The 18,876-nt window shown below is 34.1% G+C and overlaps 1 protein-coding gene across 7 annotated transcripts in view; it reads right to left on the bottom strand.

The window, feature by feature from the left end:
- Positions 1–298: 298 nt before the first annotated feature.
- The window catches only part of LOC149789042 (kelch-like protein 23), a 47,919-nt gene continuing 29,341 nt past the window's right edge, over positions 299–18,876 (bottom strand). For 5 of the 7 annotated variants that reach the window (XM_089975221.1, XM_089975219.1, XM_089975218.1 and 2 more), the window contains exons 6-11: positions 16,931–17,095; positions 14,588–14,758; positions 14,265–14,373; positions 7,527–8,158; positions 2,878–3,039; positions 299–2,216 (exon numbers count right to left, since the gene is read on the bottom strand). In XM_089975221.1, coding sequence (XP_089831347.1) covers positions 2,077–2,216; positions 2,878–3,039; positions 7,527–8,158; positions 14,265–14,373; positions 14,588–14,758; positions 16,931–17,095 — 1,379 coding nt within the window. In that variant the 3' untranslated portion in view covers positions 299–2,076. The remainder of the gene's footprint in view (positions 2,217–2,877; positions 3,040–7,526; positions 8,159–14,264; positions 14,374–14,587; positions 14,759–16,930; positions 17,096–18,876) is intronic. The other 2 variants (XM_089975223.1, XM_089975224.1) reach the window with 2 other exon arrangements.

The raw sequence follows: 18,876 nt of genomic DNA, 5'->3' as shown, positions 1-18,876 counted from the left end.
GACCAAAGCTGACTTGAGGCATGATGGCATATAGGCCATACAGATGATGCCAAGATTTGTATATGGCATGACATAAAGGCCATACAGATGATGCCAAGATTTGTATAAGGAATGACAAAGGCCATACAGATGATGCCAAAATTTGTACTAGGCATGACATAAAGGCCATACATATGACGCCAAGATTTGTATAAGGCATAACATAAAGGCCATACAGATGATGCCAAGATTTGTATAAGGCATGACATAATGGCCATACAGATGATGCCAAGATTTGTATAAGGCATGACAATACAGATCATCTTCTGCAGTTTTAATACTATGTATGAAATATACATCCTTAATCCAATCATCATCATTATTCCAATGAAGATGTTCAGATTTTACATATTTTTTTATTTGATGACATCCTCATGCAGCAATATCTACTACCTTTTCACGTGGCAAATTTGTGATAAGGCTAATACCTTTAGACATAAATTTATTCCAAACATTAATTAGTTTTGGTAATTGTTGTTGAGTAGGTTGTAGTTTTTGTTTTTGTGATCGAGGAATTCATGGAGGAGATTGTGGTTGTTTTTGTCATTCTATTTGTTGCTGTGGTGGAGGAAGCTTATAGGAAGGTTCTTGCTGGGGAGATTGTGGTTGTTGTTGAAGTTGTGACTCAAAATAAAATTTATTTATGTTGTCAATGTATTTATTATATACTTCATCATCACTTCTAGCCTGGGCAGTGTATCCCCTAGAGTTGCAAGACTGGGGGTCAAAATTCCCCTTGGTGTCAAAAATGGGGGTCAGATTGAGTATTAAAAAAACTTTTGATATCAAAACTGGGGGTGAAATAAAAAATCTGGGGGTCTCTGAAGCACAAGTGAGGGTAAAGGGAAACACTGCTGGGGTTTGTTATAATACACATGATATAACCATTTAAAATAACTATCAGTATTTATGATAGCATACTTAGGTTTTAAAATTTCAGACCTTTGAGAACAACTATCAAATGCAACATGAGAAAACTCTTTGTAATTTTTTCTTTTCTCTGTAATTTTTTCTTTAAGTTCTTCAATAACACCTTTAAATTTTTTAATTCAACATTTTCTTTCCTTACTTGAGGTTTAGGTGCAAGGTCTTTTTTTACATCGGCTATTTCAGTATGAACTTTGTCAATATCGTCAAGTTTTTCTTCCTCCATGTTGGGGGGGAGGTTGAGCAGCAGCTATTCCAGCTGGAAGATCTCTCAAAATCTTTTTCGTTTGTTTAGTTCTTCTCGCTATCTTTTCACTTTGCTCGGCAGTTTGTTTTACTGCTGGAATAAGAGCCTCAGTAGCTTCTGCAGTTCTTTCAGTGACCTTCGTAATAGGTTTAAATAACTTTTCTGTACCTTCTGCAAATTCAACTTGTGCTTCTTTATGTTCTTGAAGTTTTTGTCTAAAAGCATCACAAACAGGTAAAAACGTTTTGATTGCTTCTAATCTTTCTCTAGCAAATCTAGCTGTGTAAGATTCCACACTCAGTGCCATTACTGGTTTAAATATAGCAGCAGAGAGGGTGCGACCTCAATGAAATGTCCCGCAGTAAACGAAAACACACAAATTTAGAAAAAACACTAATGACAGAATAAAGTAACAAAAAAACCCCACTAACCCAATTAGAGAAACTCTCAGTAAAGTTAGAGGCTTTGGTTCAGCATTATTACGCTTATATTTTTTTTGTATGAGGTTTTAGTTTTCAAAATGACATTTCAGCAAAAGGTCTGTTCACCCTCGCTGCTGCTACTTGAAAAATTAATTCTAGATGTAAAATGCCTTTTGTTATCCCATAAACTTTAATGAAAACAGCTGATTTCCAGGGCAGTGATATGAGAAATCTGGGTACAAATGGCCATTTGTAGCATACTAGCTTTATGACAAGGAGCAAAGATTCTCAGGTTCCTCTGTTTGTATTAAATATGGTAGAATGGAATCACATTTTCAAACAGATACTTTCTATGGATGTATCAACAACACAAAATCCTGTACACGTTTAGTGGGAAGAAGAAATATGTTGCTTTTCCACATAAATGCAGGGTTCTTCTTATCAGAATGCTGTACCTCCAAACAAGCACCTGCGTTGGGACATTTCCCTGATACAGGTCCAGGTGTTGTATTTGGGCTCATAAACCTCCATCATGTTCAGAACTTTTCGAGCTCCTCCAAGCTGGGATGAGTATGACTGCCCTAAAACAAAAATGTAGCCAAGAATGACCACTGCTAGGAAACAGCACCTGTCTTTAAAGACAAGAAGCACAATGCACAAAATAATCTGTAATAGAGCGAAATTACCTGCAATGTGAGATCACCTATCTTTTTGGCAGAAGCATATGTCTAGTAAATAGGTTTAGACTGTAATGTTACCTCTGTTAGTAATGTGCATTTTTTCAATCACTTTTAACTCACTTTTAATTAAGATATTCTATTACAGAACAGCAGTGATTTGTTCTGGATTTCAACACAATAATAATTAAATTTTGTTAGAGAAGTTAACATGTCAAGAGCACAGATTTGTGTCGATAATTAGTCAAGTTTATGTTTTACTGACAAGAAAGGCAATAAATGGCAGAAAGGCTCTTCCATGACTAAAAGATGCATTTTCTTGGGTCAAACCAAATATGGAATAGTAATATTTTTCAAGGCTTGTACCATTTCTTTGGAACAGACCTTGTCAAATTTTTCATTCCAGTTCCAACAGTTTTTTCCAATACAACCAAACGTTACTGGTGCAAAACAAGCCAGCACCAAATAGTCTTTCATGTACTAATGTTCCATTAAATACTTTCATGTACTAATGTTCCATTAAATACCCATCAAAAAATCTTTATGATATAAGAAACATAATTACCTCCCAATGCATAAAGTTTCCCATTGACACCAACAGCCTTGTGGTGACATCTTTCTTTGTTCATACTTGCTACTGTGGTCCAAGTATCTGCAACTGGGTCGTATCTTTCAACCGAGTTCAGGCGGCGAGAGTTACATCCTCCAACAGCATAGATGTAACCTTCTGCAAAATATAACTAATACTTTGAAAACAGAAGAAGAAAAAAATCACATAAATGTCACCAAGAATGTGTTTGACAGTCTGGATTCAATACAACCTTAGATGTTTCAAAGAAAAAATACCAAAGAAACCAGCTGCCTTCAATTTCAAAAACCAATTTTTATCTGATATTACAAGTGTGTTCTTTGCATTGCAGAGCCTAGCAATGTAAAACTGTCTTATGCCCATGGCAATAAATCCTCAAACACTGCAATTATGATACCATCAATGCAGGACTTTACTTTGTGCATCAATTTCTGATGACCACAACTTTCAAATTAGCAAACCCTGTTAATCAAGTTTACTGCCTGCCTTACAAAACTCTGTTCCAACCACTTTGGAAATTTCAAAGCCAGTGAAAGATCCATTGTAACTTAATGATTGACCTGCTCCACCCACTATGAACATTTCAAAGGTAGTGAAAGACACATTGTAACTTAATGACTGACCTGCTCCACCCACTATGGATATTTCAAAGCCAGTGAGAGATACATTGTAACTTCAAGACTGGCCTGCATGTCTCCCAGTTAAGTTGTCTCCAGCAAGAGATACTTGTTGCAGGGAAGCTGGTGGATTTATCTTAAGCCCAGGTAAACATATAAAATGTTGGACCTTTTCTGCTTAGTTTTTAGTAGTAAATAAAGTATTGTATTGCTACCACACTAAGTACATGACATGATCTACAAAACTAATTTGACAATTAGAATTAGACTAATCTCTACTAAATGCATAATCAAAAAATAGTATCACAAGGAGGGGAGAAATAGTGACAGGTCTCTACTGTATGTTTTCCAAAAGATTGATTTTTTCAAGCTGTGTTTAGCAAAATAGATGTTGGATTTTAAACTGAAAATAAACAGTTACATTTATTCTAAGAAGCACATTCGGCTATGAGAAAAGTTATTTTGCTGTATCAATTATGTGTTCCAACAATTTCATTCTTGCCAAAAATTATCAATTAAGCCAGATTAAAATTTTTAAGTTCAGTTATTTACACTTGTACAGTATGCAAGTCCAGTTAATTACACCAGTACAGTATGCTGAATAAAGCATTTTGTTTGTGTAAATCAGGTAGAAAACATTTCTCACAATTCTGAGATGTAAATCTAGTGATGAAAGAAATAAAAAGATAAAATGTTTTAAGAATAAACTAAATTTTGCAAAAGAGTAATATCAACAACAGTAACATCTTTACCTTCCAATACCATGCATTAATGATTTTTACTGGTTTTAATGTTTGTTTAAACTAGGCTTTCAATTCCTTTAATATGGGCACCATGATTTGCATAATTTAAGTATCTCATTTCCAAAACATATACTTTAGAATCATAGAACTTCCATGAACAACTGCATTAATTTGCACCATCATTTTCAAGTACCTTTGCAATGATCAAATGTTTGTGACATCTGGCTACTAAATAATGATACATTCTAATGTGGGTTAAAATGGGTCTTGTTATAACACCCCTCTCTCTCTGCAATTTACGTTTTCATATCTAAGTCAAATATTTATGTTAGTCATGTTTATTATGGGGATTGATATCAGAGTGCCACAATTTCTTAAGAAAATTCATTTGACATGCATAGTTATCTAAAATTCCAAATGTTCACTGACTACATCAGTACTTTATCCAACTGAGGTCACCATGACTGAGAAACGTGTGGGCTAGCCAAGAAGTTACAGTGTTGCTTTCACTACCTCTGAAATTGCCTTGGTAGGCAGAACATTGTTGTGTCAGCCAATGGTAAGGTTGATTGGCAGTGGATACCAAAACTAAGCTTGAGTTGTTGTGGAATTCTGAAGTACAACACATCTTAAACTGAAGGTATCCATGGAATTTGCAAGTCTTTATTGACACAGGTCTATCACCAAAATCCATCCAGATCATCCTAACTTTGTGGTTTGAAAACAGTTTTGTTTACACTAATGAGTTCACTCTACACTTAATTAGTAAATATATGCTGTGTTCTGATGACTGTCTTGAATTGTCACTGTATCTAATAGAAATGTATAGGAAAACCGTGTTTTAGGTTAAATACAAATTGTTTTACAGTGACATTTGGACAGTGAGAGTACTTGCTCTCTACACTTTACTTTGGTATCCCTCAAGTTAATTATGAGATGGTTGTGTCCAGTTGCATGTGCCAAGGTGACATCATAGCCAACTAACTGAAATTGTAATACAGGTGAATTACAATGTATCACCACCCCACCTTATTTAAACACTAAATTGTCTGACTAATTATTTAGGTCTTTGCTCAGATTCCCCTTTTTTCTTGACTCTGGTGTATCTTTATTGAAAATACTTTTTGCCACTATTAATTAGGACAGCCACAAAGTCATGTCATGCCATGAGCTAAATTTTTATACACCCGCCACAAGGTAGAGCATATTATGTTACGATGCTGTCTGTCCATTGTTTAATCGTTACCAATTCTGTTTTATTTCTGTACAGTAACTTGAGTTGTCCAAACTATGCTGTTGGCTTGCATTTGTGACTTTAAGAAGAAAATGTTTTCTTCACAAAAATTTCAGTTTCTGACCATGTAAATTCATCAAAATTTGCAGATGACTTAAACAGTGGAAAAGAAAGATGCCAACTGATTCTGAGTATAATGATTTTTTCATAATAACTTCAGATCTTGACCAAATTTTTGAAGAGCTTGCATAGAAGGGGTCTATTGATCCTTTGAATCAAAATGTCTAAAGTCAAGGTCACTGTGACCTAAGAAAAAGTTGACTAAGCTGAATAACTTTTGTTTTATGATAAGCTTCTTGATCAAACTGGGGGTGATTTGCACTTAGGTTATAAAAAGTCATACAGATTTTGTGGTCTAAAGGTCAGAGGTGAAGGTAATTCTAACACAAACATTATTGTGTCTGCACTGTTCATCTGAGGGCTGTTCCAGTAAAGAAGGGCACTTTTAATGTGGGATGCTCACCCATTGATGCAATTTAGAATTGTCTTGAATTTTAATATGAACTATGTAGGTCTCAGAGACAGAAGGGTCCATGTAAAATTTAAACAGGCTATCCTGATTTAAAAGCATTACAATGCTCTAATGAAAAAGAACAGAATATATATGTCTTGAGTGAAGTGATAATCAGAACCCTTGAGACATAAAGTTTAGTCTAAGAGCATACATATTTCCCCTGTGTCAGTGTATATCTAAGGTGTTCAAACCCTTGAGACAAAAGGTTTAGTCTAAGATCATACATATTTCCCCTGTGTCAGGTATCTAAGGTGTTCAAACCCTTGACACATAAAGTTTAGTCTAACATCATACATATTTCCCTTGTGTATGTATCTAAGGTGTTCAAACCCTTGAGACATAAAGTTTAGTCTAACATAATACATATTTCCCCTGTGTCAGTGTATTTATCTAAGGTGTTCAAACCCTTGAGACATAAAGTTTGGTCTAAGATCATACATATTTCCCCTGTGTCAGTGTATTTATCTAAGGTGTTCAAACCCTTGAGACAAAAAGTTTAGTCTAAGATCATACATATTTCCCTTGTGTATGTATCTAAGGTGTTCAAACCCTTGAGACATAAAGTTTAGTCTAACATCATACATATTTCCCTTGTGTATGTATCTAAGGTGTTCAAACCCTTAAGACATAAAGTTTAGTCTAACATGATACATATTTCCCCTGTGTCAGGTATCTAAGGTGTTCAAACCCTTGAGATATAAAGTTTAGTCTAACATCATACATATTTCCCTTGTGTATGTATCTAAGGTGTTCAAACCCTTGAGACATAAAGTTTAGTCTAACATCATACACATTTCCCCTGTGTCAGTGTATGTATCTAAGGTGTTCAAACCCTTGAGACAAAAAGTTTAGTCTAAGATCATACATATTTCCCCTGTGTCAGGTATCTAAGGTGTTCAAACCCTTGAGATATAAAGTTTAGTCTAACATCATACATATTTCCCTTGTGTATGTATCTAAGGTGTTCAAACCCTTGAGACATAAAGTTTAGTCTAACATCATACATATTTCCCCTGTGTCAGTGTATGTATCTAAGGTGTTCAAACCCTTGAGACATAAAGTTTAATCTAACATCATACATATTTCCCTTGTGTATGTATCTAAGGTGTTCAAACCCTTGAGACATAAAGTTTAGTCTAACATCATACATATTTCCCTTGTGTATGTATCTAAGGTGTTCAAACCCTTGAGACATAAAGTTTAGTCTAAGATCATACATATTTCCCTTGTGTATGTATCTAAGGTGTTCAAACCCTTGAGACATAAAGTTTAGTCTAACATGATACATATTTCCCTTGTGTATGTATCTAAGGTGTTCAAACCCTTAAGACATAAAGTTTAGTCTAACATCATACATATTTCCCTTGTGTCAGGTATCTAAGGTGTTCAAACCTTGCTATGGTGAATGAAACAACAGCAAGTGATTTTAAACACAAATATATATTAATGGTACTGACCTAGCACTACTGCCTCAAAACTTGCCCTTGGGATGTTCATACTTGCTCCAATCTGCCATGTCTGATCCGCAATACTGTACATATAAACGTCAGAAATTGCCATTTTTTCTAAGCCATATAAAGTCTCATATCCACCAATAATGTATATTCTTCCATTTAATATTACATGTGCAAAGTTAGAGAGCTTGTACAAAGGACATGGCTCTTGACCATCAAGACAAGGCAATGGGAAGGCATTACTACATTTTATATCCCCATCCACATCTATGTCAAGTTTAACATAATACTGCCTATCACTCATCATCATGTACATAATGTACTTCTCTGGGTCTAAAGCCAAAGATCCTTTTGAATAGAAACAATCCTGAAACAAAAGAATAACACTTCCTGGAAAGGCAGATGTAATATCCTTCCATTTGTCAGTTACAATATTGTATTCATACACTCCCTTTGAGTCGTGTACTTGCTGCATTGCAGGACTGTCAGTGTTTTCCAGGGCAATACAGATGATCTTGCCATTCAAGTTGAATAAATGAACACCCGATGTGACATGTGGCAGACTGGTGATGAGTCTCCATGTGTCTGTCTTGATGTCATATATTTCCACTGTGTTCAATCTGGGACAATGAGAGCTAGAATAATTTCAAGAAAAATATGCATTTACAAAATATGTAATAAAGTGTAATTTATTAGCTCAAAGCAGAAAGATAAATAACATCTTCATTAGAGCTTGTTTTTACATTTTTGGTGACAAAATATTACAGACAAACATTGGTAAAATGTCTGAATATTTTACTTTATGCAAAAAGGATATTTGTCATTACTATTAGTTAAAACAATCTAAAGACTGACTGCCTCAAAAGGATATTTGTCATTACTATTAGTTAAAACAATCTAAAGACTGACTGCCTCAAAAAGATATTTGTCATTACTATTAGTTAAAACAATCTAAAGACTGGCTGCCTCAAAAAGATATTTGTCATTACTATTAGTTAAAACAATCTAAAGACTGACTGCTTCAAAAGGATATTTGTCATTACTATTAGTTAAAACAATCTATAGACTGACAGAAAGCCAATGTCCTTAGATAAGAATAATTATACAAAAATTAAAGGAAAGAATACCATCATCCCATATACCCAAAATATTAATACCATTATTAAACAAATCTTGTTTCTCTTGTTCAAAATTATTTGTTCCTTTCACATTATACATAAAAAAGTATGTTACTGAGTGAACATTTCCACTACATCATGACTATAATGTTATACAGGAACACAGAAAAACTAATTTATGGCAAGTAATACATTTTTGATAATTCACTCCTGATTGTGTATACCTTTATCCATATTACCCTATTAGGAGAATGTTTCATGGAGGAGAAATTTAAGTGATTTATTAGCCTCATAATGAAAATAAATTTCATGAAAATACATCACCCTATACATTATAACCTCCCCTAGAGATGAAATTTCAAAAATATTACTAACCAAAATTTAAAACACTGAATTTATTTATTTCTGCAGCAACAATTGTTTTTGATTTATGCGGATATGCTAGACCACAAATTTAAAAGTTGCAATGAAATAGGAATCAAGCTGATGTTCAAATTGTCCCCACCTGCCCACCTACCCCCTACTCCGGGCCATATGTGAGGTAAAGCCTCATTTTTTGTTGTTGTTATACCATTGGTGCTCATGGTGCTGATATAAATATTTCATGGATATATTTATGAATGATGAGGACCAATACACTGACTCAATATGATTTTATTCACATGCATAATTTCATAAACTTTAAAGATCTATTCTAATATAATTCATCTGATATTACAGTAATAAATGCAGAATTACTCCTTATTTGTTAGTCCTACATTATCAATGTATATTTTAGTCATGTACATGCAAAATGACACTTTGTCAAAATTTTGCTCTGACATTTTGATCAATGAGAAAGTGACACTAAATTTTGACTGAACTGCTTTAGAAAAAGCTTGGTTTGTTGTAACTAGCTTTGTTTTCGAGACCCATAAATTTTAAGTGATTGACATTATGACTTTGGTTTAACAGTATTTATTTATAGAAGTCATCATGGAAGGTAAATACAATTAAACAAGAGATATAGAGGATTGAACAGCAAATATAAGCTTAATATTTTAAGTATGTCACTTAGGACAAAATTCCTAAATTTTATATCCTGTAACAATACCTGCAACACTGCTCCCTTGTGATAGTGTGCCTGACAACTAGCAAACTGATGCAGAGGCTGGTGTTGATCCAAGTTTTTCCTTACAGAAAAGGCAACAATATGGGTTCCTACTTGCTCAACATGATCAAAATTGGCAAATGAAAGTTTTATCATTCAGAACAGCAAAGGTGTGTGAAAATTTGGAACTGACATCATGAAATTCACACATTTTAAGAGGAAAGCATATGCTGTCAAACCCACTTATCTCGACCTCGGTTATCTCAAGAACCCATTTAACTGCATAGTTTCATATTTTGACCCCCCCCAAATTTTGAAGGTAGAAGTCATGAGGCTAATTATCACAATCCTACCATTTATAGAAGCTAAATCTGAAATGTGGTTTACATTTAATTTTAGTTAGGCTTAAAAATGGGTTGGCTTGTTTGGTGACTGCCTGTCATAGTTAGACTAGCACTGGAGATCAAATGCCTAACTTAGGTTGCAAATGAGCAGCCAACTTAGCTTATGTATTTATGTATGTTTGCTACAAAGGTAAATATCTAAAAATCAAGATGGTTGAGGGATGATGAAAAGTATGCTAATTTGTTACAGTGCTAGTGAACTTTAATCATGCATTAGGCACATACTGATTCTTTTAGCCACCTTGTCGCAAGAAAATACTCAAAATAGCTTTATGCTGTCAAAAAAGACTGTAAAAATGAAGGGTTGGTGATAGTATCGGTTCAGTATAAAAAACACCAGTTGTGTAAGGAATTAACCTGAATACGTCAGTCAGAATCTTACAAGCATGCTTTCTACAAAAATCAATAGTTTTATTTGTATCTTTAATGTAACATTAGTATAATTTTTCTGCAATAGGTCATAGTCAAATGAAAATTAACCCCCAAAACAGTCTAGTGTGACCTTATGTTGAGCATTTCTGTCTGCCCCCCCCCATTTCTTTGTTATGCGAACTTTTCCCTAATTATCTCAACCCCTGTTAAGGCAATAACCCTGTTATATCAGGCATAAGTTCTGGTCCAAAGTAACATACAACCCCTCTTGTTTTGATAAAAGATTCAAAAGCACTTATGTTTTCATACATATGTTCCGTACCGGCAACACTTACCACAAACAATTTCATTTGTTTAAATACATTCAGCCATAAAACTAGGTTCATCATCCACGTGTATATAATTATAAAATTCTTCCAAAGCAATGCCAATGGAATTCACAATCTCATCAGCCATTGATACAAGACATATTTCTATTTGAGGCAATGAAATCTGATTGAGTGTTGCATTTTCTGTAGGTATCAGTGATTGGAACAAATTTATTTTGTTGTACAGGTTTTGTTTTGTGCAGGATAATCATAATTATATGCATTACTCTCTTCTGGAATACATGAATGTTTTAAAATAGTACAAGTCTGACTTTTTCTTAATTAATAAAAAAACTTGGTGACAGGTTTTCATAACCCTATAAGTAGCCTCTTTCCCTTGGTAGCCTCATTAAGAAGTTTATGTTTGTTGTTCGTGCACTGAAGTAGCCCAAAATCTAGGCCAATTTAAGTACATGAAGCATGTAAATACTGTAACAACAAAAACAGCCATGTGATGCTGTACAATGCATGTCGCAGTTAGTTATATATACATGTTGGTTGACAATGGATGATACAATACATAATTAGAGTACCACATTTTTTTAGTTTTATGAATTTATTCAGTGTCTGAAAATAACTGAACTGGATTTTATTAAATTAAAAGATCTTAATAATAAATATAAATTATTTACAGCACATGCATGCATCTCAAAGCCATTTGAATGAAGAAAAAAAAACCTGATCGTTTCTTTCAGCCATAACAATGTATAAGGTGAGGTTGGATGTTTATTAAATTTTTAAATTCTGATTCTGTCTTCAGTCTGTAAAAGTGACATATTGACACATTACAGTGTATCAAATACATTTTCTCAGTGAACAATGCAAAAAACCACTGACTAACTGATCAAATGAAAGTATTGGGAAGTGCTTACTGTTAGCATCACTATAAGAAACAAATACCAATTAAAGAAGTCTTGCCAAGTGAAATGCATGCTTTAATTTTTTTTTCCAATTCACCTTCAATGTCATCATAAATTTGATATGCCTTCAATTCAAATATGAAAAGAATCAACTGACTGTCATAGTGATGCCCACAAGTGCTTCCATGAAATTCTAATTAAATGCTTACTCAATGGCTAAGCTGGATTTATTTTAACAACTGTTGAGAACTCAGTCATCCTTTGACAGGATGATACAACATAATATAGTAATTAATTATCTAAGATGATTACAAAACAACCCCCAAGCCATGGGAAGCTACTGGCAAGCTTTCTCACATTGGCCAAGCCATGGGAAGCTACTGGCAAGCGTTCTCATATACCCACATTGGCCAAGCCTGAGACTCGAACTCACCTGGATAGAGGTGAGATGGCACTGATCAGTAAAGGCAAGCTTTTCAAACCACTCAGGGACCCAACATATTTTGAATGTACTTTAAAACCTGCACATTTGTGAAAATATATTTTTTGTATCCTTTCTCTTTTTTTAAGTTTATTGTTTTGCTTTTGATCCAGATTTAGTGTTCCAGAACCGTGCAACTGCTGTATGCTGTTTTATGAGCACCAATAATATAGAGTTGTCCTCAAAACATGTATTGTTGACAAAGAATTGCATGGTAACATTTAAAATCACTATTCCAGAGATATAATCAGTGCAAATATGTTTATGGGGTTGAATCTTGTGGCATCTGAGTATAATTTTAGCTGTGAAAGTTTTATTTCATTAGTGTTTGCATACAATGAATACACATAGTTTGACCTTAAAAGGGAAGTAACTCCAACTTTACTGATACACAGCATTGTGATTACTGAATTTCAACTTAATTTATGCTTAAAAACACTCTGGTCAATTTACTAACTTCAACTGACTTCTTCAGATTATAATTCTCATGTACCAATGAAAATTATTAGCACCACACCTCCATTTTCACCCAACTGGTAACCAAAATTTGAGCCTCGCTCATCAATATTGGAACCATTATTTATGAACCCTGTGATTTGTGAATTATCAAAGGAGAGGCAAATATAGTATTTCTTTTTAGAACAGTGTGATTCCTATAGCATACCGGTATTAAGATCATTTAACAGCTTAAGGATACTGATATTACATCATAATGCTGTATAATACCACAACTATTCCAAATGCTATCATGTCCAATATCACCAATATTCTTAATGCTATCATGTCCAGTATCACAACTATTGCTCATGATATCATGTCCAATATCATCACTTGCTAATGCTATCATGTCCAGTATCACAACTATTGCCAATGATATCATGTCCAATATCACCACTATCCTTAATGCTATCATGTCCAATATCATCACTTGCTAATGCTATCATGTCCAGTATCACAACTATTGCTAATGATATCATGTCCAATATCACCTCTATTCCTAATGCTATCATGTCCAGTATCACCACTATTCCTAATGCTATTATGTCCAGTATCACAACTATTGCTAATGATATCATGTCCAATATCATCACTTGCTAATGATATCATGTCAAATATCACCACTATTTCTAATGCTATCATGTCCAATATCACAACTATTCCTAATGATATCATGTCCAATATCACAACTATTCCTAATGCTACAATATCTGACTTCAGTGAAGAATGTTATAATGTTGACAATAATATCATCAAAGTTCGTGCTGTAGCAGGTGAAATCCTTAACACTTGTTAAATTATATTAAACTTGACAACATTTCTGAGCAGAACAATCTCCACTTGTTCAAATATATTTTGAAAATATATGGCTAATTCAATTTGCTAAAATTCAATGCCCATGAAAGATTTCACCAACAAATATATATATATGATCTTACATGAGTGCTCATTTCAATGAAATTTATAAATGAACTGAAAACAAGTACTTCTTTGTGCGCTTTTGTGACCAAAAGATTTAAATCATTTAATGAAGTTTGTAATTTTTATTGAAATTAGCACAAATATACCATTCTCACATGATTATCACATAGAGAAAATACTGATTTATTCAACAAACTAGTATAAAAAGTGTCATGAATAGATTTTTTAAAACTCATTTGGATTGCTTTTCGTATTATGCCCTTGCCATATATAATGACATCATCTGTGGTGTCATGGCGTGTTATTATACATGCATTATTGAAGAAATTGTGATATAAATAACATGGTAGTCAAGTAATAAATCTGAATTATGAGGCTATATTCTGATTTAAGCATGATAACTAAATTTGAACAAATATTCTAGTATTAAAAGTTTAGGAATTATAGTTTTTCACCAAAACATGCCTTTGATCCATAACCTTCATAAAGAAAAATATACACGAACAGCTTTTTTCTAAATCTGTACAGTTTGCCTTCCTGTGATTGTCATCGAATGTATTACATCACTTTGGATGCTTAACCCTGCAAGTGAGTAGATTAGTATAAAAAACTGTTCATGTTCAGGTTACCCAATCCTGGATTGAAGATATCCCCCAGCCACTAGGATGTAACCATCTGCATTACGATCATGGACTGGTTCATTGCTGAACAGCTGATTGTCTATGAGAGACTGAACTTCTGAAGAACAGTAAATTGTATAAAATATATAAACCAATTATAAGGTTGACATATTTTACACACATATATGAAATACAGATAATAAGAATGTCAAATTTTACTAGGACATAATGTACAGTTGCTTTTTCATCCCTTTTTATTAAGCTGCATAGAAAATAATTTTGGCATTACAAACTTTACATTACCTTTAAATGTGATCTAAATAATTCCATACCTGTATTTTCTTGAATTAAAATATTGCTTTTGAACCTCTGCAAGACAGAATTTGGTACCAATTTGAGGCGCACATGATGGAGCAAAACTGGAAGAAAAGGTACTCTCGAAGGAGAGTCATGTTCTACCCATCTCAACACAGCCAACAAAACCGTGCCTTCTCCCAGACTACCTGACAAAAAAAATAATGACATGTCTAAAAGACACACTATCAAGTAACTATATTCACTGATGTAGTTGTATCCATTTTATAAGGCTACCCTTTCTGCAATGAAGAAGTGGCCTCAAAAGAGGAATGATCACTAATGCAGAGGACAAAACTGCAGAATAAGGTAGCCTCTCATCACAGGATGGCCTCACAAAAGGGAGATCACTATAGTAAGACTGCTTCATCAAACACAAGAATTGACACTATGCCAGACTTTACAAACAATGTTGCTACAAACGTACTGATGAGATCAAAAGGCCAGAGGTCATCTTTGTTATGACTATCTGTTTAGAAGAAATTTTGACAATTACATACTCAAATCATTAAAATTTTAGGTTTTGTGTAAAAGTATATGTCTACAGTAGTCCACCCCTATTGCAGCAGGGAAGTGGCCTTATAATGAGGGTGGCCTTTTAAGAGGGGGATGACAAATGCAAATAGTAAATACATATGAAGAAAGTCACAAGTACATTTAATTCTAAAACATTTAATATTTTCATTTTTAAAAAAAATCACATGCATGTTGTGAAATAAATGTAAAACAAACAGTTTATATAGTTTAAAAACTGTCTTTATAATTATGTTACAAATCACATCATCTGTCACTTTGTTGGTAACAGTCTAAAAACCACACCAGTCTCATCACAAATAAAAATATCCTTGCTGTCATATCCAATCCATATATCATTTAGTCTTTTGTTCCAATCTTCATTATTAACATCAGAAGGACAGAACACTTAATACTGTGTTGCACTTGAAATCTGTGCAACCAATTTTTCTTTTCCTCGATGACATGTTGATCTTTTTGCAGTAAGTTATTCATGTTGCCAACTACAATACTGATAAAACAATTTTTTTTGCATCTAAACAAATTGCTGTGTGTTTATAAAGGAAGTGATCTTGTCATGTGATTTGTTAGTCACAGTCTGGTACCCTATTGTTTTTTTGTACATTTTTTACACTGAGAGAAGCCAAAATGGCTTCGATACGTACCATTAACATCAAGCAGATTTGATCTCGCGGCCATTAGGATTTGTAATTTTGACAATTATTGTCAGCAGTAATAGCCACTAATTATCAAAGTGAAGTGAACAAGCTCAACATCTTACTAAGGGAAGCCATAAAGGCTATCAAACCATTTTCCTGCTGACTTGTGTATTGTACATCGATACTGCCACTTCTCAGCTGTTACTACTGTTGAATAATTGTAATCTTAACAATTATCAGAGTCACTAAACTGGACATCTTATGATAACACAGCAGTATGTCTAATCGGATTAAATGTACTTACCCTTTTGTATAGATTAAAATTTGAGTCTTTCTCGGCTTTATGGAATAAATGTGACTTTTCGTGAGGCGTAAATGATATAATATTAACCTTAGTGGTACATGTACTTTACTCAACACTTCTTTCAGTAATGAAAACCTGACATTGGTAAACAGAAATCGGATTACTTAACACACGTTATGAATAAAATACTGGTTCTGGATACATATTAAAATTAAATGTGGTCACTTGTGAGGGGTAAATTTTATATTTTTGCATAAATATGCTGGCCGCTGGTCGCATTAGCCGGGTGGCCTTTCGCAAGGGGTACTTTTGAACATAAACTCGTCGGTGCCAATGGATTCTGGCCACAAGGAGCAGGTGGCCACTGGTGGGGGAGGGGGTCAAAAGGCGGACTACTATACTTCATATAATGATCAAAAAATTTCATTTATTCATTCTTAAAGAATTGTTCCGATAAATATGAATGAACACATTGTTCATAATTTATTTTTGCCTGTCATGACCTCTGACTTTGTGCAAAGAGAAATAACTCTTATCTACATATATTTTCAGAGAAAATGAAGATTGGTTCACAGTAAACATTATTGTATAATATACAAATTTATCTGACTTATAGGTGTATGTGAACATGTGTGTGTGCTACAAGTTATCAAGTAAACTCTTCCCATGCCTGGCAGTGGTCAATAAGGCCACTGCTTAAACCAACAGACACTTCATTTCCCATCATGCATCATTAACTTTCAAAAATTATGCTTTGAATCTGTCAAAGGCCAACTGGATTTTGGAGGTTTCAAATTTGTTTTGCAATGCTCTGGCTATATCTATTTTTTGATAATCAACATTACCTACTACAAGGTCATTATACTGCAGAATATTTCTTAGCCTTTCAAAGGAGATCTCCAGGAAGTCTTCTGTTTTAGAGGATATAATCTGGAATTCCTGTTTAAGGAGTGTCTCTGCTTTGGTGAATAACTCTCTGCAATTATACTTCTCTGCTATTTCCAAAACACCTGAAAGATATCAAACAGCTTGATGTGCATGCTGATAAAAAAGCACATATGATGGGTAATGGTGTATCATAAAGGACTACGATACGATTAGCAGGGCTTAAAACAGAGGAATGGGTGTTATAAAATCAAACAACATGAGAATAGGTATTAGGGACCATAACTACTCTAACTAAAGGTAACGCATGCTGGAAATCAGAAATAAAGTTTTACTGCAGAAATCCAAGTTAGCAGGATACACAATCAGGTTCAATAACTCTTTCCGATGATGCTGTGAAATGCTTTAAATCTAGGGTGAACAACTTTATTGCATTTTCTAAGACCACTCAAGGGCTGCAAACACTAATTTCTTTAATATAATTACTGTTCACGGGCCAGATTTCTGTGTTGTTTTAATTTGCCCTGAGGGCCGGACAGAAAACGTTGTGCACCTCTGCTTTAAATCATTTGTTCAAGGTTTTATGAATGTAAATTTCCATGCTAATTTTGATTTAAATCAAACAATCCTTGCTAGATTAATGATGCAAAATCCAAAGTCGGGGGATGGTTATTCTGGAGTTTTAACTCCTATGTCATAAATTCTGGAAATTGAACCCATTCAATGATTTATCAGAATAAAGCTGAATATCAAATTAAGTTGAAATCCAAATATCCTTGGTAATGTAATGCTGCAAAAACTCAGGTCAGAAGGACATGTTATCTGGGGTTTAACTTTATGGAATGCTAGAAACTGATCCCAAGTTCACATCATTATAAAGCTGCATGCTACATTTGCTCAAAACCAGGTAATTCTTGGTAAAGTAATGCGACAGAAAAGCTGGGCAATCAGGGGGCATAATTCAAGTAAATCCTTTAGTGGAACAATGAAAATCAAACTTATTCAACCTCTCATCGATATGAAGCTTCCTGCCAACTTTGACTGAAATCCAGTGAACATTTGTACAGTTAAGGGGTGCTCTACAAATATTATGAACTTCTGAGAAAGTGGTGGGCGCAAGGTGAAGTTGTTTACATTTGCAACATGCACAATGGACAGAATGTTGGAATACATCTGTTACTTTCATGTACTGTGGCTGAAATTTCATTGGATATCGTACTTATGGAAATTGTAAATGATCTAAGCACACAGCTAACTAAAATGACTACTCCCTTGTGCTAAAAAACCCCCAGCCTGAATTAGTCTAAAGTACACTATCTGTAGCAGCTATTAAAATAGGGTAAAAGGAATTTTGTCAGACTAGATAATAACAGCTTCTGAAAGTACAATGAATGAATTACCAAATATATAAAATGTAAAAAATGTTACTGGCTCTTTTTTTTATACAATTTACCTCTGAAGTCCTGGAAGTGAAAATGACCATGTGGAGCTGGCAGTTTTTTGAGAGGTGCACATCTGAAGTAAGGCCAAACTGTATACTCTATAACCCATATTACATACATCAATCACATACCAAAATAAAGGGAATTAAAGGTTCTCTGAATAATACGTAAGATATACAATGCCCTTTTTAAATAGCTGTATAACCAGTGAGGACAACTGGGGAAATTCTTTTTCTTTAAAATTCTAACTCTATGCAAATACGAAACTGGTGAGCGCCACCTAAGCTGTAGAAAACGAAGTTATGAGAATGGGGTATATCAGGGGCAATAACTTCTATAAATGATATCATGGAATGCTGGAATTTAAGTCAATGACGGTCCCATCAATATAAGCTGCATGCCAGTCTGGTTGCAATCAAACAGCCCTTAGTAAAGTATTGCTGTATAAATCAAGGTCAGGAGGA

This window comes from Sinohyriopsis cumingii, chromosome 11 (assembly GCF_028554795.1).
Source record: "Sinohyriopsis cumingii isolate HCF-2022 chromosome 11, ASM2855479v2, whole genome shotgun sequence".
In the NCBI taxonomy this organism is placed as follows: Eukaryota; Metazoa; Mollusca; class Bivalvia; order Unionida; family Unionidae; genus Sinohyriopsis; species Sinohyriopsis cumingii.
This window is presented reverse-complemented; position numbering and strand designations above follow the sequence as displayed.